This window comes from Sinocyclocheilus rhinocerous, unplaced genomic scaffold, assembly GCF_001515625.1.
Source record: "Sinocyclocheilus rhinocerous isolate Xijiao unplaced genomic scaffold, SAMN03320098_v1.1 scaffold3008, whole genome shotgun sequence".
Lineage (NCBI taxonomy): Eukaryota > Metazoa > Chordata > Actinopteri > Cypriniformes > Cyprinidae > Sinocyclocheilus > Sinocyclocheilus rhinocerous.
The window spans coordinates 275,490-302,503 of NW_015652302.1; the positions used below are offsets into that span (position 1 = coordinate 275,490).

The window sequence follows — 27,014 nt, forward strand, 5'->3', positions numbered from 1 at the left end:
GTGGGGAGTGAATGTACAGCGCTCTCTCCCGCCTTCAATACCACGACTGAGGTGCCCTTGAGCAAGGCACCAAACCCCCAACTGCTCCCCGGGCGCCGCAGCATAAATGGCTGCCCACTGCTCCGGGTGTGTGTTCACGGTGTGTGTGTGTTCACTGCTGTGTGTGTGCACTTTGGATGGGTAAATGCAGAGCACTAATTCCTAGTATGGGTCACCATACTTGGCCACATGTCACGTCACTTCACTTTTTCACAAGAAAACTGAAATTGTCAAGTGATTTCAAGGGGACTATGAATGTCCGTTACTCTGGCCATGGTGTACAAATAATAAAAAAAAAATTGAATTTGATTTTGAAATTCAATACCATTCATCTTCATTTCAACATTCTCCACTGTTTCACATTTGGACTGTTCCTCTAGGTGTCAGAATTAGTTTCTCCCGAAAGAAAAGCACGTGAGTGAGACCCTCTGTATAATTGTGGTTTATGCATGATGTTCATTGTTAGCCTTTGAATTAGAAATGGAAAAGTAGTGTTATGTAAGATTTGGTAAAGTGAGTGAGTGACCACACAATAATGTGGTTTTCTGGATGTCTGTCTAAACTGCAGAACAGCTCTAGGATTTAAATCATGTGGAATCACAAGTGATTTATTTGAACAGAAGCGGAGAGACGGAGTGCCTCTCAGATTACCTTAGTCATTCATTCCTCTCCATAGCAAAGACTTTGTCCGCTCTTTAGCCCCTTAGCTTTTCTTTAAAAAGGACTGTTCGTTGTGGACTACGTAAGGTTTTATGTAAGAGAATTTTATCTGGTTTTTGTTTAGTTACCAGCCTTTTTTAAGATGTTTATATGGAAATAATCATTTTAAAAAGTTAAATCAAATCTGAAATTTAATTCTAAATGAATTTTTTTTTACTACAGTGTGTTTACTATGATTATAGAACCATTAAAAAGTTAGGGGTTAATGCGTTTTTTTTTTTAATGTTGTTGAAAGAAGTCTCTTATGCTCACCAAGACTGCATTTAGTGAAATATTACAATTGTGTCACATTATTATCAATGTTGAGCTGCTTAATATTTTTGTGGATACTATTTAGGGGTGTAAATCGGATGGTTCGTCATGATACGATACAATTCGAGCACGGATTTACTACTGATACACATGCCTTTTCTTTCTCAACTGTTTACGTTAACACATATGCCTAACCGACTGTGTTTACTAGGATATTCGCCAAAACGCGCATTTTGATGTAATTTTGTCTGTATTTATTCATCCATGCACAAAAAAGCGGAAGAGAGAGCTCAATTTAGTATTCGCGCGGTGTAGACGCTGCTGTCTGTGTGCGTGCGTGCGCGCGCTTCAAATGTGTGCGCAGAAAACTTCTCACACAGCGCTCGACTGTTCCGCAAACAATCCCAAGCGTTTTTTATGCTCACCTTGCGCCTTCGGACAGTCCTTATATCGAGTCCTGATACCTGAGTTTGAACAAGAATGCACGCGTTGGCGGTAATGCATAGACAGACATTATGTGAAAATGTGGACAGTGCCAAAATAAAGGTGCCTATTTATACTACTACAGATATCGATATTTTACGTGTGGCATCGATGCATCGTATCGTCAGACATCGTATCGATGTATCGATCCATATCGATGAATCCTTACACCCCTAATACTATTATACATTTTTTTTTAAGAATAAAAAAAATGTCTTAGTGTCATTTTTGACCAATTTAAAACATTCTTGCAAAATATTATTTATTTCAAAAAGAAAAGAAAAATGTCTTACAACATACTTTTGAACAATTTAAAATGGCAAAACATGAATATTTGGATTTGATAGTCCTATCGTGTGTTCCTGGAACAGACATACAGTGATTTTCAGTCATAATAGGGGATCACAGGGGCTTGAATGTTTCATGGCCTATAAAGTAATCCACAACAAAAAGGTGTGATCATAAACTCTTAACATGTGGTCCATCTGCTGTAGATGTTTTAAGGGTGGAAAATAATGCTACCTTTGTGGAAATCTGCTGTAAGGGGTTTCTCAATGCTGTAAAAGAGAGTTTCCTTTTTTTTTTTGACCCACCGTTTCATCTTAGCTTGTACTGAGGGAAACAAAGAACCTTTAATAATTAGCAAACAGTATGTTTTTGCCCCAAAAGCACCACTTGGAAGTTTCTGTGTGTATAAATGTTCCACTGTTTGGAACATTAGGTCAAAAAATACTCCTTTTACCAACCTATTCCGCCAAAGTGCTTTTGATCAAGTTCGATTTTACAGTCATGCATAATATGGACATCACTTTCTTTTTCGTGTGCAGTTTCTCTGTCTGGAAGTGTGAAGAACTTTTACAGCCGTGTTCCTTTTAAGAAGATGGTGTCCTACTCTGTACGCAGTCGAGTCAGTCTGTCCAGTAAATCTATCACAGAAGGGTGAGGGGAAAGCCAACAAATTTGTGTTTCCATCTCAGTTTATTTGTTTCCTTCATGATTAATGCTGTTTTAATTTTTCGAGCAGGTTTTTTGAGTGTGAGAGGCGATGTGATGAAGATTCATGCTGCCGTGGCATAGGATATGTTCAAGATTCAGGAGTACCTGGTACAGAAGAACCTTTACACTCAGACAAGTCTCAAAACACACAGCTTATTCACCCAAAACACATGTGATGTGTCTAATCTGAGGAATGAAACCACTCACAGTTGCTCTCTGCTTTGTCTTTGTACAGGATCAGATGTGTTGTGTCTAACTTTGAATAGTCTGGGTATCCAGACGTGTGGTGAGAACGACAGCACTAACTGGAGGATTCAGGACTGCTCCCCATCCAAAGTGCAGACTGAAGCCTATCCCTTCGGCTGGTATGAAAAGTCAGGTATATCTGAAATCCATGTGCTTTTTCGAACTCTGTGTATTTCAATGAATTGAGAATTCCCATTATGTGACCTGTTAAAGTAAATGACTTTACCATCCTCTTTGTATGTCTGTAGTTAAACCAATGGATAAAGAATCCAAGAATGTGTCCACCATTTAGTCTCCGCTCTCCATCAAAGAATGGTAAGAGACTCCTAAATGAATAATAACTTTGTTTTCTAATTAATGTATTTATAATTTAATTAAGTAATTTATGTAATTCCCACACATCATTCTTGATCTCATTGCTTATGTGCAAGCAGCTGATTTGAAGAACTGGAAGCAGTTGGATGCTGCCTCTGTCAAGGTGGATTCGTCTGTTTCAGCTTTTGACATTGTCCACATAAGCAGAGATATAGCAGAGGATCTGGATAAAGTCAGAGAGTGGTGTCTATCTGGTAACATTTCTCACCTTTCGTTTTCTGAGAACTTTTACAGGAAGCTGATGTGATAGAGGCACACTTGCTAAACACATGTAGCAACATAGTTTACTTTTGATCTGAATAAATATTATTTCTTATGCTCACCAAGGCTGCATTTATTTGATATTTGATACAGTAAAAGCAGTAATATGTTGAAATATTGTCACAATTTAAAGTATCTGTTCTATTTTAATATAATTTAAAATATAATTTATTGCTAAGATGACAAGGCTGAATTAATATACAATAATATACATATATGTATATATGCGTGTGTATGTGTGTGTATATATATATATATATATATATATATATGAAGTGAGTCCTGTTCAGCTGTGTCCATCGATAGCAGAGAGTCAGCCATGAGATGTGTGATGTATCCAGACACACACACCTGCCTTCCTAAGACCAGTGGCCCACGCTGCTTCCTAGTCATCAAAGAGCCTGCTCAATCTGTTTACATCAGTGTTTTTTGCAATTTACAATACAGATAATATGTGGTTATCCTTGTCTTCTCATAACTTTCTTGTCTTCTGTAGCCTGTGAGGAAAGTGAGTCCTGTTCAGCTGTGTCCATCGATAGCAGAGAGTCAGCCATGAGATGTGTGATGTATCCAGACACACACACCTGCCTTCCTAAGACCAGTGGCCCACGCTGCTTCCTAGTCATCAAAGAGCCTGCTCAATCTGTTTACATCAGGACAGGTGGCACCTTAAAACAATGCATTCTTCAATTTATTCAGTGTGTCAACCAGTTTAGGGTGTTTCTGATTTCTTCCACCCCAACAACAGAGATGTTAAACATTTCTTTATAGGTATACAGCCAGACTTGACTTCTGTTTCCATCCCTGATCACGGCACACTTCTTGGGGAGAGTGAGGTGAAACCCATAACTGGCTCAGATAGCAAGCGTGTGACCTACTTCCTGGGTGTCCCTTATGCTCGTCCACCAATCGGAGAGCTCCGTTTCAGCCCTCCACAGCCAGCTGACTGGACTAGTACTTGGAATGCCACTTTTTCTCGGTGCGTTTGATTGCAGATTGTAAAAGTCTAAATGTATGTTCTCAAAAATGAACATGTATTTATACCCTCAAATCTGCAGAATTAATAGAGTCACTTTTCTTGAGTGAGATCTGATTTGCTTGATCAAAACTGTTTTAGATTCATCTGTCTTCAGCCTGGCGATCCCACTGACTCCACCTCCAGCGAAGACTGTCTGTACCTCAATGTATTTGTTGCTAGTAGTGTGGTAAGACTCACATGACATACTTGTGAGCTCATACATGCATAAATTCATATATAGGTATACACGTGGAGTACTATTCAGAAGTTTGCAGTCAGTAAGTTCATACAAAATAATACATAATATACTCATTTAATAATTTTTTCTCATTTAGTGTCTCATTGGAACTCACTGTATATCATGGACTTTTATATATGTTAATACTGCTTTCATAAACCACTGTATCTGCTGACTGACTGTGGTGCGAATGCTGTTATTGGTATTCATAGTACAATTCTGTTTTGTCACAGGGAAAGAATGCTCCGGTTCTGGTGTTCTTCCACAACTCTGGATCGGGTCTCTTAGATGGCTCTTACCTCGCTGCTGTTGGCAACATAATAGTAGTTACAGCCAGTTTCAGGGTGGCTGCTTTCGGTTTCCTAAGTGCAGGTACACAAACAATCACATATACATGAAAGTGTTCATATATGCATCTTGATAATATTCTAAGACTCTAGCCAGCCCCACAAATGCTTTCTATTTTAAATATATGTCAAATGTAATGGCAAAGCCAAACTTTCTATAGCCATTACTCCAGTCTTCAGTGTCACATGATCCTTCAGAAGTCATTCTAATATGCTGTTTTGGTGCCAAAGGCATTTTTGGTATCAAAACCGTTTTTGTGGAAACTGTGAAACATTTTTTTCTGGATTCTAGAAATAGAAAGTTCAAAGTTCACATTTAAACAATTTAATGCACCCCTGCTGAATAAAAGTATTAATTTATTTAAAAGATAATACAAATTTTTTTTCTGGGTTCTTGATCTGTAAAGACCGAAAACCCTTGGCATAGAGCAACATATAATATAGAATCTAGTACATAACACATAACACAGTCCTCACGATTATGAGCCCTGAATACAATCATCTTTAGTTTTATTTTTCTTTATTGTTGATGTGTTTGTTTTCATGCATCAAAAAAGAGAGAGCCTTCCTGGACACTTTATTCTGAAAAGTCCTGAAAATATTATAAGGAATGAAGACAGCTTTATTATATATCCTACACTGGACTTAAACTGTCCTGGAAGCTCTGTTAGGTTAGAAATGATGTGAATATGGTTATGGAATATGGTTACGTAATGTCCACGTGAGAAGTTCCATTCCGCACATTGGTTGTGAAAATATTCGGACTCTTTTCCCCTTTGCCACCCTTGGCTGAGTACGTTTGAAAAGGAGGCCTAACTGGTGCCTTTGAGTGGTCTGCCAGGATGAGCTTTCATTGTCCAGCCAAAAACAACAAGCAGTGAAAGCTGTGCAGAAGCCTGATTGGCTTCCTTAAGTTTCTTGAACTGTTTGTGACAGTGGTATTTCCTAGCCAAACCCCTGTGGAGCTGGGAATATTAAACATTTAAAAGATTATTATTATTATTATTGTATAATGGATCGACTTTCACATGCTGGTTATAATGAAAAGGTGATTTTTCAGTCATTTATTGCAAATCTTCTTGCGTCATAGTTTTAATCTATGTGTGGAAAACACATTTGGATGTGCCTGATGAATTGAACTCTGTTGACTCTGTGTAGGTTCCAGTGCTCTGCCGGGGAATTATGGGTTGCAGGACCAGGCAGCTGCTCTGGGTTGGGTTCAGAAAAACATTGCTCTGTTTGGAGGAGACCCCACTAAAGTCACAGTAGGAGCAGAGAGAAACGGAGCCGACATTGCGAATCTTCATCTCACCTCACCGTCAGCTTCATCACTTTTCCGCCGTGCTTTATTAATGGTAAGAACAGAACTCTGAGTTCCAGCTGCCGGTTACACAACATCACTGTTTAATGTAACAAGACTAATGTCTGAGGTCACATTTACAGTAAAATCAACCTTCTCCAGTCCAAAAAATAATGATGCAAGGTTGCACAACCATCCTAAAACATTCAAACTCAAAGCTTCGTAAGCCCAAATTTAAATAGACACGTGCTTGAGGAGCTTTAATTTTTCTCTGACAAAAAGTCTGTCTCTTTCCAGTCCAGACACAACAATGCCTTTAGATATCCCTCTATCAGCTTTTGAGCTCCTGGAATGAATCAGATGTGATCTATCAAGGCACCTCCTCATAGTTGTCTTCCACAGTGGCCAAACTGTCAAGCTGGTGGTTTGGCATCATGTAGACAGACCTCCACCTCTTCTTCAAACTAAACTTCTTTTTCTCTGGTTTCTCTTGCTGTCCCAGCAAAGACAGGTAGGAAGAGACACTGTTCTGAACCCCATAGCTGACCGCTGAAGGGCTTGTGCTCTGGTGGACGAGCTCCGAGCTGAGTGAGGAAAAATGCATTAGTGTTATAGATGTTGTCTACTTCTATGTTCATATGATAGTTCAAATACTTGTCAAATAATCAATTTCAGTTTTAGTAGAGAAACAATAAGGAAAATTGTAAGATATACATTACCATTCAAAAGTTTGGAATCAAACTTTTTTGAAAAAATAAATTACTTTTATTCAGTAAAGCTACAGTAAATACTTGTACATTTAATAAATAAATACTAACTTACATTTATTCATTAAAAAATATGAAGTAGCACAACTGTTTTCCAACTTCAATAATAATCAGAATTTCTTTAGCACCAAATCAGCATATTATAATTATTTCTGAAGAATCATGTGACACTGAAGACTGGAGTAAAGGATGCTAAAAATTACCCTTTGCCAGGAATAAATTAATTTAAATTTTTTTTTTTAATATATAGAAATAGAAAACAATATCACAATATTACTTTACATACTGTATTTTTGGTTAAAAAATGCAGCCTTGGTGAATATAGGCGACTTCTTTCAAAAACATTAAAAACATTACTGACCTCAAACTTTTGAGTGGTAGTGGTTAAGGGACAAAACTTGAGCGGCTTTTATTGATCTTATTACCTGTTCACTGCTCTCCAGTCAAAAGCTAATTTTCTCCCTTCAGGTGTTTTCGTGAGCTCACTCAGAGGTGTTTCACAGGCGATCAAGCATGGGCCAGTTAGAACACAGCACAGTCCGTCTGCTATATCTAAACCAGAGCGAGAGGGAAAATCTGCATCAAATTGGCCATCTTTTATACTAAAAGTGGTCGTTTTTTTGGTGTAGTATTTGATTTACCAGAGTAGTAGTTGACCAGATCTTCCAGACATTGAAATGTGAGGCGTGGAGAGATGTAATACCAGTTGTTTGGCATTCTAACTATTCGATAATGCTTAATAGTTCTGTGGCGCACAGATAAGGTGTACGAACCTAGAAAAATACAAGCAATATGATTGTAACATCAGCCATATTAGTGAACAAGCCAAAATATTATTTAGAAGAGCCTTTGGATTGGTCTATTTATAAAACACTGTCTGTCATCAAGAATAAGCTGAAATATGGACCAGACCTTGTGCTGTGTGGGACTAGACTAGGATATAATGTTCATCTTAAATGTATATTCTGACCTTTTGTGCTCTCTCTGATCAAGAACGACCCCACTCGGTTTCCTGGGAGTTGAAGCAGTTCCTCAGCTTTTGGTCTGGTCACAGTTTCAAACAGCCAGCTGAGACAGTCAAGAATGTTTCCATTAGCACTCACAGAGCATTAAACAGCTAGTGGAAGCTAAATGAGAAGTAGCTAGTATAGTTGGCATTTCAGAACCTACCCATGGTAGACTTTTGTGGCATGACAGTGCGGTATATAGTTCACTTCCTTAGTGTTGTCTGAGTAGACCTTCCACCAGTAACCTTCTCTGAAAGAAAGTGAGACTTGTAAAAATGTATGTAGACAGTTCTTGTCGTTTATAATGATAAAAAAACAACCTATTTCTATTCAGTGAAAAAAACGTTTTCTGTGTGTGTTAAACGGCAGAAGGTTAGGCTAGTGTTAAAGTTAACACTGGCTTCAAGGTTTTGTGGTCAGTTGTGCATTTACACATTGTGCCCAACAACTGTCAGTTTGTTGTTATTGATGTATAATATAGTAAGTAGCCTGGCGATATATTTTCATGCATCAAAAAAGAGAGAGCCTTCCTGGACACTTTATTCTGAAAAGTCCTGAAAATATTATAAGGAATGAAGACAGCTTTATTATATATCCTACACTGGACTTAAACTGTCCTGGAAGCTCTGTTAGGTTAGAAATGATGTGAATATGGTTATGGAATATGGTTACGTAATGTCCACGTGAGAAGTTCCATTCCGCACATTGGTTGTGAAAATATTCGGACTCTTTTCCCCTTTGCCACCCTTGGCTGAGTACGTTTGAAAAGGAGGCCTAACTGGTGCCTTTGAGTGGTCTGCCAGGATGAGCTTTCATTGTCCAGCCAAAAACAACAAGCAGTGAAAGCTGTGCAGAAGCCTGATTGGCTTCCTTAAGTTTCTTGAACTGTTTGTGACAATGGTATTTCCCAGCCAAACCCCTGTGGAGCTGGGAATATTTTATTAAACATTTAAAAGATTATTATTATTATTATTGTATAATGGATCGACTTTCACATGCTGGTTATAATGAAAAGGTGATTTTTCAGTCATTTATTGCAAATCTTCTTGCGTCATAGTTTTAATCTATGTGTGGAAAACACATTTGGATGTGCCTGATGAATTGAACTCTGTTGACTCTGTGTAGGTTCCAGTGCTCTGCCGGGGAATTATGGGTTGCAGGACCAGGCAAGGTTAGGCTAGTGTTAAAGTTAACACTGGCTTCAAGGTTTTGTGGTCAGTTGTGCATTTACACATTGTGCCCAACAACTGTCAGTTTGTTGTTATTGATGTATAATATAGTAAGTAGCCTGGCGATATACTATTAACATACTAACACTTCAAACATACAAACACTGTATCTATCTACTAACACTTCAAACATACAAACACTATCTCTCTCTCTCTCTCTCTCTCTCTCTCTCTCTCTCCCTCTAGTATTTATCAAAGAATCATGAAAATTATATAACTGTTTCCACAAAAATTTTAAGAAGCACAGCTATTTTCAACATTAATAATTATGTCTGTTTCTAAAGCACCAAAGCAGCATATTAGAATGGTTTCCAGAATGACTGGAGTAATGACTGCTGAAAATTCAGCTTTGCAATCACAGGAATAAATTACATATTTAAATATATTAAAATAAAAAAGCTGGTATTTTAAATTGTAATAGTATTTCACAATCTTGCCATTTTTACAATGTTTTTGATCACATAAATTGTGAGCATGAACGACTTACCAAAAAAAAATATCATAGCATACAAGCAAAAGCTCTTTCCAGTCGTATGATAATAATACTTACTCGGACACTATTTTCAGCCAATCTCCCATTCGAAATATGGGCTCGCAGATATCAGGAGGAGGGTAGTTATCCAACACTAATGCCATGTCATTCTCATCCACTGTAAAACAGAAAATGTCACATTTGCATTGATTTTCATAATGTTTATGTTTGTTACTTGTTTTTTTTTAATGTTTTTTTAGCTGAAACAAAATGAAACAAACCTGTATTTTTGAGCATTTGTATTAGGAAGTAATTTAGTATTAATCATTTGTATTTATGTTGCAGTGTCAGGAAGTACTTCGAATATGCACTTTTAGCCTTTTTTTAAGTAAAAAATGATGACTAAACAGAAAAACAAACTTCCTTGTTTGCTACTATTCAGTCCTGGGTGTGTTAACAGCTAATTCTTGCGCACTTGTGTCCAATTTTAGAGACTTATTATTTTTTAGGTCATACACAAACTTTGTTTTTTTTGCCAGAATAGAGGAGTTCAGCTTAGGCTATTGAATATTATTTAATTTCAAGGACAGACCACAGCTTACGCAGCACATTCTAGAAAGAGAACCGATATATATATGTATGCCTATGTATTAATACCGTTTCAGTCTCTCTTCACAAACCACAACATCTGTAAATGATTGAAACGATGTGGCATAAGCTTACAATAACTGGGAGCATCACTTGAAACCAGTCACTCAAACAGTGCTCAGCATTTTCGTACCTCTTGGTGGAAGGTCTTCATTAGTACGAGTTTGTCTGAAATCCTCCAGGGTTCTTTGGCTTGCCAGAGTGCCTCCCATTGTCAATCTCCCACGGCTAGTCCTACAAATGTATCACATCCAATCAGCCATCAGATGTCTGTCCCAACTGAGACAATCTCCCTTCTTATAGATTCTGCTATTGTTCTGTTGTGCAACTTCCCACTGATAAGAGTTTAAGGGCATGGTCTGAGCAAACGGGGAAGCTTTCTCACCACACTTTCCACTTCACAAATAAGCAAAAATAGGAAGTGTTGAAATGCAACAGCTTTATAATCGCATGCAAATTCATTTACATATGCTCTATATATGGAAATAATGTACCGCTTCTGGTAAATAGGTGTATAAATAGCAGTGGTATGCAAAGAAAACCACTCACTGTTTCATGATTTTCTGTTTTGACACATTTTTTAGTCTAAACCATAATAGATTAATATAAAACGTGTTTATGTCTCATTGACATTTGAGTCTGACTGGAAAAGTGCTCTGAACTCTCTCTCAGTTCTCAAACTGAGTAACAAACGTCTTTAAAGTAAAACAAAAAACCTATAATTAATGACATCTAGATGAAAATAGTTCATCATGGTTGATGACTAAAGATCCAGATACCTTTTTAGTGGTCACATCTAGTGCTAAACAATGCTGTTGTTTGCTTATAGGGTGGATCGGTGTTTTCTCCAGCTGTTGTAATGAGTACATCTAAAGCCCAGGCGCAAACTGCATCTCTGGCTAGGGAACTTGGCTGCTTGGCCTCTGATACTTCACAGCTGCTGACCTGCCTAAGGGGTAAACCGGCTCAGAGCATCAACGCTGCCCAGACCAAGGTACAATGGGTTGCTTTTGTGAAGAAAATGCACAAAATAGTCGTTTAACATCCTCTGGGTGTTTTTGTTTGTGTGTAGTTGTTAGCAGTGAGTGGTCCTCTGCAGGCCTGGTCACCGGTGGTTGATGGAACTGTAGTTTGGGAAAAGCCTTCAGTGGCCCTTCAGTCCGGACGCTTCCACAAAGTTGAATTACTTCTGGGGTCATCCATTGAAGACAGCCTCATCAGCAGAGCCAAGAACATTAAGGTCAGGGCACAAATATATCAGATTGAGAAATGAGCGAGTGGACAGCACCTAAAGGATAGTGTGAGAATTAAAGCTTGGTGTGGTTAAATTTTTTTGTGTGGTTGATTTTTGTGTTTCTTTTATTTGAGAAGAATTTCGAGCAGCTTCAGGGAAGGACTGACAGCAAGACAGCATTTTACACAGCCCTGTCTAACTCTTTGGGTGGAGATGATGCTAATGCTTTCGTGAAGGAGGCTGCGACCTGGTTCTACTCTTTACAGCACTCCCCCACACCCTCAGGATACAATGTGTTCTCTCGCGCACTGGAAAATGCTACAAGGTAAGAGGTGGAAGGTCATACAGAATAAAAGTGTATTTTGTTTTCATTATAAGAATGTTGCATAGAAAGCATGTACCTCCCAAGCTAAGATTTTTTTTTTTTTTTGGAAAGAAAAAATTAAAACTTTTATTCAGCAATGATGCATTAAATAGATCAGAAGTGACAATTAAAACATTAGCTATGTTTGTTTCCATCCACCTATTTTTATGCACTTTTTTTTGGAATATCGCATTAAAATAATCGCTGGATGGAAATGCCAAGATGCACATACATTTTAAAAATGTGCATAAAAAAACTTCTGACAGTTGCACAATTGAGTAGGATAAACTTTTCATCTGATAAGAAACATAAGAAACAAGCGATGCCATTGAAGAACCATTTTTGGTTCCATAAAGAACCATTCAGTCAAAGATTCTTTAAAGAACCATCTCTTTCTTACCTTTTTATAATCTGAAGAACCTTTTTTCACCACAAAGAACCTTTTGTGAAACAGAAAGGTTCTTCAGATGTTAAAGGTTCTTTATGGAACCATTTAGACAAAAAGGTTCGTCTATGGCATCGTGAAGCACCTTTATTTTTAAGAGTGTACAATGGAAACACATTTACTGAATAAATTCCACCATGCGCGTCAAAAAATCATGCGACTTTGCACGATGGGACGGGATAACTTGACTAACCAGCAGACCAATCTCGTTGCACAGCATCTGAAATGTTTTTTGGTCGTTCTGAAATGCCTGAGCAAAGTCTGTCATCAAAGTAAGTCTGTATAATTGTCTTACATGACTGCTTTCCCAAACAGCAGGCATCCACCTCTGAAAGCAATGACTGCATTTACTGTGTTTCGTCTGCTCGCTCTGAGGCGCAAGTAATTTATCTTATATGAAAATGATTATATTTAGTGGCTTCTCCTAATTTTTTCTTAGTGATATTTAGTGCCAGTTTATCAGGAAGTGACGATTTTTTCTTTTTGACTCATTGAATGGAAACGGTGCTTTAATCGCAAATGTTTTATGCGATGTTTCAGGTTTGCGCATAAGTTAAAATTCACATCTTTGGATGGAAACATTGTTGCAAAATATTTATATTTTTTACAAAGCCATTCTTTAGATTTGTCTGAAAAAATGTTTTGTGCTTTCCACAAAAAATAAAATGAAATAACTACTAACAAAAATATATATATATAAAATCAACACTATAATAATGAGAAGAAATGTACATTTAATGACCAAATCAGCATATTAGAATATAGTATCTCTGATAACTTAAGTAATGGTTGCTTAACATTAAACTTTGCCATTACATGAATAAATTACATTTTAAAAATATATTAAAATAGAGAACTGTTATTTTTAATTGTAATATTATTGCACAATATTACTGTTTTACTGTATTTATCAAATTAATCCAGTTTTGGTGAAAGGCTTCTTTTAAAAACATTAAAAGGTTAATGTTATTGTGCTCCCCAAGAGGACAAAATTATTTGTTAGAGAAGTAAAATGTTTCCCAGTTCATGCCAGGTGAATGAATGCAGTGGTAAAAAGACAGTTTTAATCTGATTTAAAAGCCCCTGATCAGCATTTTGTTTGTAAAGCTTAGTTGCAACTCTTTAATTGGATGCCAAAATGAACAATAGATTTTCTCTCTCCATGTGATCACAGCTGCCCAAGTGAACGATTATGTTTGTTCAGACCCTTGAACTCGTCAAGTGGTCTGGAATGCCGAGGAATCCAGAGCTGAAATCATTTTGAGCCTTAGGGTAGGACTCTGCGCTTGAACCGCGCTTGTCTTGCATTCACTGAGGGTGTGGAGGCTGCTGTGTTTGTGGCAAAGAGGAAGGAAATGGTATATATAGGTCTCTGACTGAAATACACTCAAGTGTGAGTTTAAAACAGTCCTAGTAAAAACGGTCACTCATTACTATTCTGAAAACAATTTCATGACACTTTAGCAATGAAGGTTTTATACTGGATGGGGATAGGTAATATTGGAACAAAAAAAATAACTGTACAAAAATAGTCTGTGGCACTTCTAATGATGTTATAATGGTAATTTGATACTTTGTGATGCATGACGGATGCATCCTTCTTGAGCTCAGCTTCTGTCAAACATTATTATTCTGAATTTTATTCAAGTGTGTCTGGAAAATATGAGTTCAGCGGGCTAGCATTGTACAATCTTTTGAGTCAAGAGTTCATTTAACAAAAAGCTCAGTCTTTTCCCTCTGATTTATTGCTGATTACCGGATCGTGTCTTCAAACACTACGTTGTTCACTTTTGGAAACATAGCCAAAATATTTTAAATGGAGAAAGAAATGCTGAGTAGAATTCAATTTCTGCTACAGTAAGGTTCAAATAAAACAAAATGATGATTTAATTTCTACAATGACGCTGGTTTTAAATATGATAGTGGCTATGGAATTCAATACTATTTGTTCACAATACTTTTAGCTAATTTTTCAAAGGCAATTTCACATTTTCATTTGGACTTCTGTGTCCTGAAATTCCTGCTTCTTTCTCTGAATTGTCAGTAGCTGTGAAAGCAGTTCTGAAGGAGGACAAGCTGGCTGCCCACATAATGACTAGTGTCAGATATAGTACAGACCAAACCTGACCAACACACCCCAGTGACCTGCTGCACACACAGCAGCATAGCAACACAAACAGGGAAGAGACAAAATAGCATAGAACCTGATAAAACCAAGTTTTGATCCTCTTTTCACCTTCATTTCATTTTCTTTTGTTTCAACACTGTGGCATATATACTGTACTCTGTAAAAAAGAATACATTTTTATTTACAAGAAAATACTATTTCATTCTTTACATTGTTTAATTTCAAACTGTTTAACGCAATGTGTTGCTTGCCATTTCTTTATTACTTGTGAAATTTCTGAGTGAATAGTGTTTTTGCAAAAAAAATTCTGCTGTTTAGTGAATGTTTATTGCATTATTTTAGTGTGTTACCCTGATGGCATTTTTTTAATGACCATCTGCACCATCTATATACAAGTTATGGACAGATCACTTACTTTGAACTTTGGTTTATCAAGTTGCTTTCTATTTTACCACCTGTAGTATTGTGGTGGATATCAGTAAAACGGGTAAAAAGTAGATTTTGACTCATAAAAAGTAGATTTTAGTTAAAGTAGCTTGGTTTGTTAACATTATATCACTTAATGAAATAATGGTTATAAGTTATAATGGTTATAATGCATGAATATGCCATCCTGTTATACCTGAAACTGGCAACCACAGAAATCCACAAAAAGGAAACAATTAAACCGTTAAATGAACCATAACGTGATAAAACTCCTGTGCCGATATCAAAATCCTAAAATTCAGGTGTAGCCGCCTGCACCTTGCCATTCATGCATTAGCCATTTATTGCTACAGAGATCTCTTCATCATCTGTCCAGCTGTGGACATGGCTGAATTCTGGGCAGCCAACACACGATCCAGTGTTCACATGTACCACCTTCCTGAGGACGCTGCATACAACAGGTGCCTTTCATTCTATACACTTAATATCTTACTTGATTATACAGAAGTTATGGTACCATTTGTAATAAGATCTTTCACATTCAAGAAGAATCTCTGTTTGCAAACTATGTTTTTGTCACAGTGTTGACCTGTCAGCTCTGATGGATGTGCAGTACCTCTTTGGAGTTCCTCTTGCCTCAGAAACACGTGACCTCTTCAGCACCAAAGAGAGAACACTTACCTTGCAGATCATGAACTACATGGCAAACTTCCTAAAGTCTGGGTATTTATCATCAACCGTTTACGTTGTATTTTTCCATTTTTTTCCCCTTGCGTCTGAGTGAAACGGAATTATCAAAAAATATAGGGCAGGACTTGATTCTGTCCATCAGTTGTTGATTGGATGGAGGCAGATCTGAATGTCAGGCCTGGTCAATTGTAAGAAAGAAGCTGAGTTAAAAGGGAGAGTTCATCCAAAAATAAAAAGTCTGTCATCATTTACTCACATCGCAACACAAATGAAGATATTTTTAATGAAACCTGAGAGGTTTGTGTCCCTCCAAGTCCATGTAACCAAAACTTAAAGATCCAAAAAAGTTATATAGGCAGCATAAAATTAATCCAACTCTTGTGAAGAGAAATAACCGCTTTATATAACCTTTAATTTAGGCTTTTATTTCATCTAACAATGATGAATCTTTTTGGATCTTTTAAGTTTTGGTTACTTGGACTTTCAATGGAAGTGATAGATACCTCTCAGGTTTCTTAATTTGTGTTTCAAATTACATAAGTATGAGTAATTGATGACAGAATTTTTTTTTTTTTGTGAACTAACCTTTTCAAACAACTAAATGATTGGAGATGTATGACATTTGTCACCAGAGAGATGTCTGCTGCTTCACCAAAAGATTGTGTTATGACATTTTAAATTAAAATTACAAGGTTGGAAAAAATTAAACCTCATTTCAAACCGACCTTATTGATTTTGCACAGCCCTATTCATCTCTCCTCTGCTTTTCACAGCAACCCCAACCTGCCTCTTGCAGCATCTAGGACGTCCTTCAGTAAGTTCTTACCCCCATGGCCTCAGTTCATGCCTCACCCAGGTGGACGGGGCTATAAGGAGCTGTCCTTTACTCTCAATAACCGCAAGAACCTCAAGAGTTCTCAGTGTTCCTTCTGGTCTCAATATGTGCCAGCTCTGATCACCTCTACCGGTTAGTACTGCTCTACACATCCACATTAACTCCTGGTTGTTAAATTTAGAGATCGGAAGATAACAGAGGGTTTTTCATCAGTCAAAAATGCTTATAAATCTTTCAAATTCTGTGCACTTGGTAACACTTGTAAACCTGACTTTGACTTTTGACTTCACAGCCAAATTCTCCTGTGAGACATCAGTGGGAGATTCTGGAGGTATTCGAAGTCCAACCCAAGAGCCAAAGTCAATCCCAGACGCCAGCTTCTCTCTGACTCCAAGCAAACCTAAATCTGAAAAAGATGCTTACAATTAGTCTCAAAATGTTCCGATTTTCTTGTAATTGCTTGTTTTAAAACCAGTTCCATCTTAGCACTCTATTACTGTGGTATTTCTGTTGATGTAAATCATTGTGATTCTAAACATTCATAGTAGAATTTAAGCAATAAACTGCATTGAAAACACTTTTGGGTTATTCTTCACTGTTCCAAGTGTTTAAAAGTGATTAAAATATCTTTAGAGTATTGACATATCTTCATTAATAATTAATGAGGTGATTTAATATTAAAATGAAGACATCATACAGTCACATGGAATGGGACTGGCCAAAGTGCCAGGAGGACATATGAGTAATCCTTTCTGCAAGTTTCCAGATGCTGCAACATTGGCTTGTGTGCCATTGACTGAGGGCTATTCTGAGATGCTAATTATCACTTTATTCCTGGAGATTATAAGAAGCCTTTCCTCTTTGTCTAGACTACTGTTCCAGCTGTCTGGACACTTTTGATTACATTCATCCATATGAACGAAGTCAAGGTCAGAGCATTTTCTCAATGTGATATTTTGAGACCATTTTAAATCACGTCCACATGAACTATGAAAACAATTAGCACATTAAGGGCTGAAATATGAACATGTTTTTAGTCTGTGGTGTAGGAGATTAGTTTAGAATTTACTGTTCTTCTGTTTAGTGCATCAGTGGCAGGCTGCCCAGCTGTCGGCTTCAATTTGTAAACCGTGGAAACCTCAACAACAACCTAGCGCATACTTCAAGTTTTTGCTAAATATGGAGACATCACACAAACCTTGCAAAATGTTGTTTGTGTGCTTCTCTAAAATATAATTATGTACCGATATGTTATTTTGCTTTACTTTAGTTTTCTCTGTTACAAGCCTAAACTTCACCACATTTGGGTTTTAAAATTCAATTATATGTTTAACATTTAAAATTGCACAAAAGCACAAATGGGTTTCAGCTCTCTCCTGCACATTTGTGTATATTTTTTTATTTTCATGCCACTAAATTAAACCAAAAGCAAAACAAAATTTAATTTCAGATCTAAATGAACGCTTTCAGATGTATAAAAGAATGCACCAATTGCATTTTTCCTCTGAACAGTAAGTGAAGTTTCTGAATGAATGGCTGGCTTCGATTTCATGCCATGCAAATGCAATAATTATGCCACTGCCAAGACATAATTAAGACATGAGAAATCTAAACATTTATCCTCTATGTTAGTGATTTGATAATACAAACTGTTGGAAAATTTCGCCTTCTAAATAATTCAGATGCTTTACTTTGATTCCTCCGCCCTTGAAGACTGAACTGGAGTGAACTGAAAGAAAACTTCCAGCAAACTCCCTCTAAATCTGACAGACTGACGTAACGCAAGACTCCACATCTGCGCGTGTCACTGAACGCTCTGTGGATGCCACGAGGGAACGCTTGTGGATTCTACCTGTAGCAAACAACATTTCTTGTTTCAATGCATTTCTCTCAGGAATATAGTAATGTGGAGACTCCTGTCGTGGATGCTTTTGACAGCCAGTTTGCACCAGGTGGGTCTTATCATACTGTTGATTCAATGCAGTATTTGAGTTAAACTGAAGGAACTGAACTGAACTGAACTGAAGGTGGTTTTTCACAGTTGAGAATAGCAAGAAGCTGCCCTTCAGCTCAGTTGAAGTAGTGACGTTGCTTATCAAAGCGCTATTCTTGGAAGAAAGCGCAAAAACTGCAAGCTGTCTTATGGCATGCCATAGGTGCAAATTCATTACAACCCAAAAAATGCATAAAGAGAAACCTACACGATAATGTTTTTAAAACTGAAAGTGACTGTTTGATTTGTCATGATGACAATAAAGCAAATAAATAACCTGTCTGTTGGTGCATTATGTGCCATTTTTCAGTTAATGCTCTTGCAGCGGAAATGTTGCATCAAGTTTAGGAGGCGACCAGTAGCCTATACTGTAATACATAATGTCTAATAGAACACACTTTATATGTTATGAATTATATTTTTTATTATTATCTTTGTATTTTATCATCTTTTACCACATTTGGTTACATTCATCACACTAACAAAAGTGCTGTGACAATTGATATCTGAATATCAATTGTCAATTTATTAATATTAATAATAGATTATGCCTTACACAAAAGCTTTCTGTAAATTTGTGAATTTCTTCTCTGCCAACGAAAATAAGCTTCAAGCGTTGCTTATCAGAATGAAGCGATTCACAGACTGAAACTCCGGACTGGAGCTACACATATGAGTGGAGCGGATCTGCAGAGCCACTTATCCTCTTCTGCAATCCGGTGTAGTTCACTCCAGGTTTTTTACATTACATCCACTGTAGTAGAAAGTAGGGATGGGCGATACCCCTTATTTTGTTTTCGATACGATACCGATATTTTTCAAGGCAGTATCGTCAATAGAAAGAAACCCGGTCTGATGGAGCGAGAAATCGCATGAGACTCTAAAACTAACTGTTGTAGGCGATACGATACCACAGGCAGTGCTTGATTTCTAAAAATCTAAATATTGTGTGACAGTAATGTTGCATTTCGCTCTGTTGGTATGGTATATCTATTCAAATTAGCCATCGGTTTTGGAAAACAGTAGCCTAATTATGTGTCACAGTGTAAAAGTGATCCTGTGCTGTTGATCATTAGAAACTAATACGAAGCATCCTCTGCAAAGTTATTGGGAGCCTATTTGAAGGGCCCAATTTCAATGTAATTTCAAAGCAAATTTATTTTTTAAATAAATTTAAAAATTGCCTCAGAGTGGCTAAAGTTGGCATATCTTCTTCATGTTCTCTTTTCTCCCACACAGGCCTGTTCCCACAACTCCACAGACTCTCCTCTTGTGACCACAGATTTGGACCCTTATAATAGAAATCGATACTGCAAATGGCCCTGTAAGTGCCCCAAGAGTGCCCCTGTTTGCCCACATGGGGTCAGCTTGTTGACAGATGGATGTGACTGCTGCAAGGCCTGTGCCAAGCAGGTGGGGGAGACCTGTAATGAGAGAGATACCTGTGACTATCATAAAGGACTTTACTGTGACTACAGTGCTGACAAGCCGAGGTACGAAAAAGGAGTGTGTGCATGTAAGTGACCTTACGTATTCCTTTACAGCAGGGGTCACCAAACTTGTTCCTGGAGGGCCAGTGTCCTGCAGAGTTTAGCTCCAACCCTAATCAAACACACCTGAACTAGCTCATCAAGGTCTTGCTAGGTATACTTGAAACTTCCAGGCAGGTGTGTTGAGGCAAGTTGAAGCTAAACTCTGCAGGACAGTGGCCCTCCAGGACCAAGTCTGGTGACCCCTGCTTTACAGTGACATAGTTAAAATACTATATAAAGAAACATTTATTTTGCAGTTGAATTTCCTAATATAATGCAAATAAAACTTGAATATTATTCATATTAATACATATGCATATAAGCCACTAGAGAAAGTCAATTTTGCATTTTGTATATACTACTTACACTACTACAATAGTGTTTGGTTCCAACAGGCATGCAATATGTAATTTTTTCTTATTCTGTGTCAAATTGGTACTCAGACACAAAACTGTCACAGAACCTTTTAGTTGTAAGGACAAATATCCAGACTTCTCTGTGTTTCAGATGTTGTGGGAACAGGTTGTGAGTATAACGGTGTGATTTACCGTAATGGCCAAAGCTTCCAGCCCAATTGTAAGTACCGTTGTCTGTGTGTGAATGGGGCGATTGGATGTGTGTCGCTCTGCACCGAGTCCCTGCCGCCCCGGGTCTGGTGTCAGTCGCCCAAGCGAGTCAAGATCCCAGGCCAGTGTTGCGAGAAATGGATCTGCGAAGAGTCCCGTAAACCACGCAAGACCAACCCCAGACACGCTCCTGAGGAGGGTGAGTTATGCATTATTGTTTTGTGTGGTGATAAATGTCCATCAGAGGTCTATAGCATCTTCTGGTGAACTTCCATTGTTTTAGCTCCTAATTATCCTTCTTACTTCTTTTTTTCAGTGTCCCTCACCTCTAATGATATTTGGCATAAAAATTGCATTACCCAGACTACCCCATGGAGTCCCTGCTCAAAGACCTGTGGGCGGGGCATATCACAGCGCATCTCTAATGACAATGCTGGCTGTGTGATGGAGAAAGAGTCTCGACTGTGTAACCTCCGACCCTGTGAGGTGGACATCACCAAGCACTTTAGAGTAAGAATTCATTCCTACCCTGGTTTATTTCTATTTAAATTACCCACCCATCCCATGGATGGATGGATGAATTATCATGTCATTGTCATGGACTGATGCACTGATTGTCATATCTGTTACTCAGCCGGGTAAGAAATGCCTGAACATCTACCGTGAACCAGAGTTTCAGAACTTCACCATCTCGGGGTGTGTCAGTAAGAAGGCGTATTGGCCCAAGTACTGTGGAGTCTGTACCGATGAGCGCTGCTGCATCCCATACAAGTCTAAGACCATCGAGGTGGAGTTTGTGTGTCCAAATGGATCAGTTTTTTCCTGGAAATACATGTGGATCAACGCCTGCTTCTGCAACCTCTCCTGCAGGAATCCAAACGATATCTTTGCAGATCTCGAGCAATACTATGAGGTCAATGAGATTGTTAACTAACTAATTCACCGAGTGCCAGATACAATCTCTTTTTATGGCATCCTTAGGCTCACATTTGTAGTCTGTGCATCACACTTGACAGTAACAGGGATGCTGGAGAGCACAGAAAGCACTGTTGATGAGAAATTTGGATTGAATTCGGATGATTTATGAATAAACATCAGCACAGTTACTCATAGAGATGGCTTGTGAAGGGAACAATGATAGTTCAGACTGAAAGACTTTATATTTTTATAAGGATGGATGGATGAGGGACAAAATATGAAATTAAGAAAATGTTAAATTTGAGATGTTGACTTCCTGTTCCAAATCTGTGAAGTTCAAAAATCTGTTTTTATATTTTGCAAATATATGTTTAAAAAATACCGCCTTCAACGGAAAAAAAGGAATTCTCCTTAAAGGAATACACATCATCAGTTTTTGAAAATATATGTTAGTTAAAATGGTGTTAAAGGACGTGTTTGTATCTTTGTTATGTAACATATTCTGAAATACATATAAGAGAAGTGACACTTGATATTGATATTGTTACTGTTCATATTTAATTCTGGAAATATGCAGAAATGTATCTTTTTTAATAAAAGACATTTGCTTATTTTTATGCTTTTGCTTGTATATATTTATTTCTGTTGAGTATTTATTTCTGTAATGGTATAGTTGGGAATTAATTACATAGTTACATTGTATGTATTTATAATTTTTCACAGTGGTAGACATTATAGGCTACAGCAGTGAGGCTGACTGAATATACTTAATTTTATTTTAGGAATACAGTTGTTAAATATAAAGTGATCTTACCAACATTCCTATCTTCCTTGTTCATTAATATAAGATGCGACTGTAAGAAGCACAAGAAATGATTCAGATACTATATCAAATGTTCTGTAGACTATATTGTCAGACTAAGAAATACTCTCAGATGTAAATTTTGCACTACTGTTAGGAATTAAAAGTACAGAAATGATATGCAATACGTAATGTATTTAAACAAATCCCCCAAACATTCATTCCTATCAGAGAACTCTCCAACACAATCACGCACATACTCACTCCGCATTTTAAGATACCCACATAGGCTATATATTATACATTTTCTCACAGCCAAGCTGTAAACATCATAGAACCTTCTTAACATAATTATATAAAACTTGAATTGTAAAATATTACATATTGTTCATTGTAAGTAATAAAACGGCAATTTAAACCACTGGTTCAGATATTTTAAACTAGTGCAAAGTCTATTAAGTACGTGCAACATTTGTTTGCTGTGAGGGCCATCTCTAATCAAACATCCCTTGTGAAAAATACCAATGACATATTAAACATTATCTAATAACAGGAGCATCAGCTTTCAGGTTCAAATTCTGTAATTTCAGGTCCAGTATCAAACCGCCTGCTGAGTTCCATTCTGATTTGCACGGTGGTGTTATTTTCACGAGGCGTTCAGCAGGACAGCTCGACGGAATGTGTGGGGCCTGAGGAACTGTGCTCTGCGCCAGGGGTGCTCTCCATGGAGACGTCGGTGTGGGAGCGTCCACGCTGCTCATCCGTGTTTGTACCGCTGCGGGTACGGTTTCGCTCCAGAGATGAGTTACTAGCTGTGCGAGACCGAGCAAGACGGGTCATACTGGCAGAGGGCACTGTGGACAAGAAAGAGTAAGTGATAAGAGAGGCTATGACCATGGTTTTCTCTCATATAAAATGTAAAATGACTATTAATTATTGTTATTTTATGGATAGTAGGTCAGTATTGTTGTAGTGTTAAAATAATGTGCGCTTACTGTAGCCCATGCCCTGGATAAAATACTTGAAAGCTTCTATAAGTTGCCAGGCTGTGAGATATACTCATAATGACTATAAGATCAAATATATGATCTAGATTAAAAATGCAGATTTGAATGGGAATCTGTAAATGTGAATTATATATACCTGATCAACCTGAGGCAGGCCGCCACAGTCAGCCATCTAGAAAAAAGTTTAAATATAGTTTAAAAACTAAGGATGTGCAAAATATCTGTCTCATATCAGTTATATTAATTTATTCATATTAGATATTCATCAAATGAGATAACAGTGAAATGTTGGGATATAAAATTAGCTTCTATTAGTATTTTAAATGTAAAGGTTAATTGTGTGTTTGAGTGAATGCAAAGGAAGGTAAGTGACGTGACATGTGGCCAAGTATGGTGACCCATACTTGGAATTAGTGCTCTGCATTTTAACCCATCCAAAGTGCACACACACAGCAGTGAACACACACACGGAGCAGTGGGCAGCCATTTATGCTGCGGCGCCCGGGGAGCAGTTGGGGGTTCGGTGCCTTGCTCAAGGGCACGTCAGTCGTGGTATTGAAGGTGGGAGAGAGCGCTGTACATTCACTCACCCCACCTACAATCCCTGCCGGTACGAGACTCGGACCCACAACCTTTGGGTTACGAGACCAACTCTCTGACCATTAGGCCACGACTTCCCCGCATAAATAATAAGGACACTGACCTTGAGAAATGTGGTTGTTGTTGGGTTCATTCTGGAGTTGCTGTCAACCTGTGAGGTAAAATATTTATATAATAATTATATTAATGTTTTGTATGCTGCTTTAGTTCAAAATTATTTATGGTTTATAGTCAATAATTGGAAAATTGTTGCAACCAATCACTGTTGAGTAACATTAAATTTCTAGGGGGGTCTCTTAACATATTTAAGAAAATAACAAAATAGTAATTCTCACCACAGCATCCACAGCTGGAGAGTTATCACCCACTATCAGCAAAGCTGGACACCTGTCATGATGACAAACAATTTAGTCATTGAAGCACAATTTTAAGGTTTAAGGCACTAGTAGTCAAAATCTCATATGTTTGCTGTCATCAGGTGGAACTTACTGGAGCATTCTTGCATTTACATTTCCTCCTTGTACTGGTCTCTCGATCTCCAGATTCCTTCGGCTGAGAAATGATGGAAAAATGAGGCTTTCAGTAACTCATTGCAGTATATAGAATATATAGGTCCTATAGGTTCATTTAAAGAATCAAACTCAGGAACTGAGCGATTACAGACACAGATTGCATTGGTGATACCTTTTGTAGGACTTGACAAACTGCTGCAGGTTGGACTGGTTAATGTTGTTTGTAATGAGAAAGTCTTACAGGCAGAGGGGAATAAGAAGGTATAGAGGAGGTTCTTACGGTTCAGTCCGATGTCATGGAAAGTCAGGATGGTAGGCCGGTTGCCCTTCGGAACACCCATCATGGTGCAGTGCACCAGACCAAAGGCAGTCTCCACATCATCCTCCTACAAAAGCAAAGTTATGGTTAGTTTTGTAACATATTGAGAATTTTGTTGTTTTCCTCTCAATGAACTTTTGTTCACATCACATCAAAACATATCAAAAAATCATTTATTTGGAGAATAAACTTTTTTTTTTTTTTACAATGCCTTAGTGCGTTCTTATGATGGAGAGACATTTGAATACTCATTCATCTTAAGCTGTTTATTTTCAATGGCTGCAATAAGAATGTGTTGGAACATATGGTTCAAAATAGTTTTGACTGATTATTATGATAATATGACTGATTATAGCTTAACATATTTATTGTAACATTTCAACACCTCAGTTCACCCAAAAAGTCTTTTTGATTATGTTGCGCACCACCTTATAGTTAAAAATAGCCTGGTTATTTCTGACAAAAACTCCAAAACACCTTGACCTGACATACAGTATAAAGTTGCTGGACAGTAAACAACACAAATCCCATCAACAGACCACAAACATCAACATCAAAACCCCCTTAAAATAAAACTCATGCAAACACAAATCGAATCTTTTGTATCCACTGCTAAAACAGCATATAGAACAACAGCAGAAGATAAAATCAACTCACAGTGATGTCAAGCTCAAAGACGCTGCACTCAGAGTCCTCCAGTACCATGGTTACTGTTGCTGTTGAAGGCTGATGTATCGGCAGATGTAAACAAAATTGTGTGTATTTGAAAAGAGTAGATCCTGGTTTGCTGCTGCCTCAAACTCCGAGTTGCACAGAATGCACTGAGGTCTGGGTTTTATATCCCCTTGTTTACAGTGTGGCGTAAACATGTAATTCCCAGCATGCCTTGCATAGTGGCCAGAAGGAGCCTAATTCTTAAAGGATGGAGAGATCTACAAATTGGATCAGTAAGTTAAGCTGAACACTGGCATCACTGAATATGTCCCACCTCTGTGGTGTTCCCATAGTACGTAAACATTTTATGAATGAAACACATGGGATCTTGGGAGTTGCATAGCAATTGCCACTTTATATAAATGATGCAATGTTTGATTCACTCACTGTTACAACTGTGCAAAAAACTAGATATTTTACCCAAAAATTTAAATTCTGTCATCATTTACTCACCCTCAGGTGCAAACCTGTGTAACTTTCTATCTTTTATGGAACACAAGATATTTTGAATGTCAAATGGCTTTCAATGTAAAAAAATAAAGGAATTAGTCTTTAATGATAAAGAAATGGGAATGTTTTATGACTCCAAAAAAGCACAAACGTCAAAAGATCAGAAGACACATCAGTCAAGCACTCTGTGTAGTCATGCACTTAAGAACCTTGACCTTACAGTGATTAAAATAAAGAACTCTGTTTACAGTCTCCATCATCAGAGTAAGAGCGTTAGGCTCATTTAGCACAGGGACAATGTGCTGCTACGTGTTCGTGCAGGCGTAAGGCAGTTCAGAGCAGATGGCATGTCTGCGGTCAAGACGTCATTGATGCCCACAAGTGTCCCTGTCGAGTGTGCAACAGTGGCCTGGAAAGCAGTACTGAAATCTTCTTGGAGGATCAACATGACAGCAAGCTGTTTGTTCAGTCCTCTTTGTGATACAGAATTGATGGCTACTGTATGATTCAGCATATTATATATATGCATTTATATAAAAGTTTAGGATATTTTTTAAGGAAATTAATACTTTTATTCAGCAAGGATGCATTAAAAGTTGATAAAAAGTGAAGTAAAGACATCATCATTGTTTGAAAAATTTTATATTTCAAATAAATGCTTTTGAACATTTCTCTGTTCATCTATTTCTATTCATTTTTTCCACACTGATAATAATAATAATAATAATAAAATGTTTCTTGAGCACCAAATGATTTCTGAAGGATCATGTGACATAAGGACCTGAGTATGACTGCTGAAGATTCAGCTTTGCCATCACAGGAATATATTACATTTATAAAATACTAAATAAATATTAAAATAGAAAATATTTATTTAAAAATGTAATACTATTGCACAGTGTTACAGTTTTACTGTACTTTTGATCAAATAAATGCAGCCTTGGTGAGCATAAGAAAATATTTAAAAGTCTTACAGATCACAAACTTTTAAATGCTAGCCTATGTGTTAAAATTAAGGTATAATTTTAACTGATAGTCTTTTTTTGTTAACTCTTGTAATGCATTTATTTCAATAAGTCTC

General features: G+C 37.5%; 2 protein-coding genes and 1 pseudogene across 2 annotated transcripts in view; 2 read left to right on the forward strand and 1 right to left on the reverse strand.

Moving 5' to 3' along the window:
- The window catches only part of LOC107714614 (thyroglobulin-like), a 35,448-nt gene extending 18,499 nt beyond the window's left edge, over positions 1-16,949 (forward strand). The window contains 17 exon segments of the mRNA XM_016520514.1: positions 2,322-2,433; positions 2,519-2,598; positions 2,726-2,886; positions 2,985-3,051; positions 3,171-3,305; positions 3,869-4,033; positions 4,144-4,351; positions 4,490-4,577; positions 4,862-5,000; positions 6,134-6,330; positions 11,228-11,392; positions 11,471-11,638; positions 11,770-11,957; positions 15,349-15,456; positions 15,578-15,718; positions 16,459-16,652; positions 16,813-16,949. Coding sequence (XP_016376000.1) covers positions 2,322-2,433; positions 2,519-2,598; positions 2,726-2,886; positions 2,985-3,051; positions 3,171-3,305; positions 3,869-4,033; positions 4,144-4,351; positions 4,490-4,577; positions 4,862-5,000; positions 6,134-6,330; positions 11,228-11,392; positions 11,471-11,638; positions 11,770-11,957; positions 15,349-15,456; positions 15,578-15,718; positions 16,459-16,652; positions 16,813-16,949 — 2,453 coding nt within the window.
- Positions 16,950-18,338: 1,389 nt separating this feature from the next.
- Positions 18,339-22,006, forward strand: ccn4b (cellular communication network factor 4b). The gene is made up of 5 exons (XM_016520475.1): positions 18,339-18,472; positions 19,753-20,029; positions 20,553-20,810; positions 20,928-21,121; positions 21,246-22,006. Exons 1-5 carry the CDS (start codon positions 18,425-18,427, stop codon positions 21,543-21,545), a joined length of 1,077 nt encoding a protein of 358 aa, XP_016375961.1. The 5' UTR covers positions 18,339-18,424; the 3' UTR covers positions 21,546-22,006.
- Positions 22,007-22,153: 147 nt separating this feature from the next.
- LOC107714592 (protein NDRG1-like) lies at positions 22,154-25,607 on the reverse strand (annotated as a pseudogene).
- Between the last annotated feature and the right edge of the window lie 1,407 nt (positions 25,608-27,014).

What these genes read in the sequence shown, in the direction of transcription:
- ccn4b (XM_016520475.1), top strand. Translation starts at nt 18,425, where the DNA reads ATGTGGAGACTCCTGTCGTGGATGCTTTTGACAGCCAGTTTGCACCAG. An exon ending in CAGACACGCTCCTGAGGAGG is followed by an intron (nt 20,811 to 20,927) that starts GTGAGTTATGCA and finishes TCTTTTTTTCAG; the next exon opens with TGTCCCTCACCTCTAATGAT. An exon ending in ACATCACCAAGCACTTTAGA is followed by an intron (nt 21,122 to 21,245) that starts GTAAGAATTCAT and finishes TCTGTTACTCAG; the next exon opens with CCGGGTAAGAAATGCCTGAA.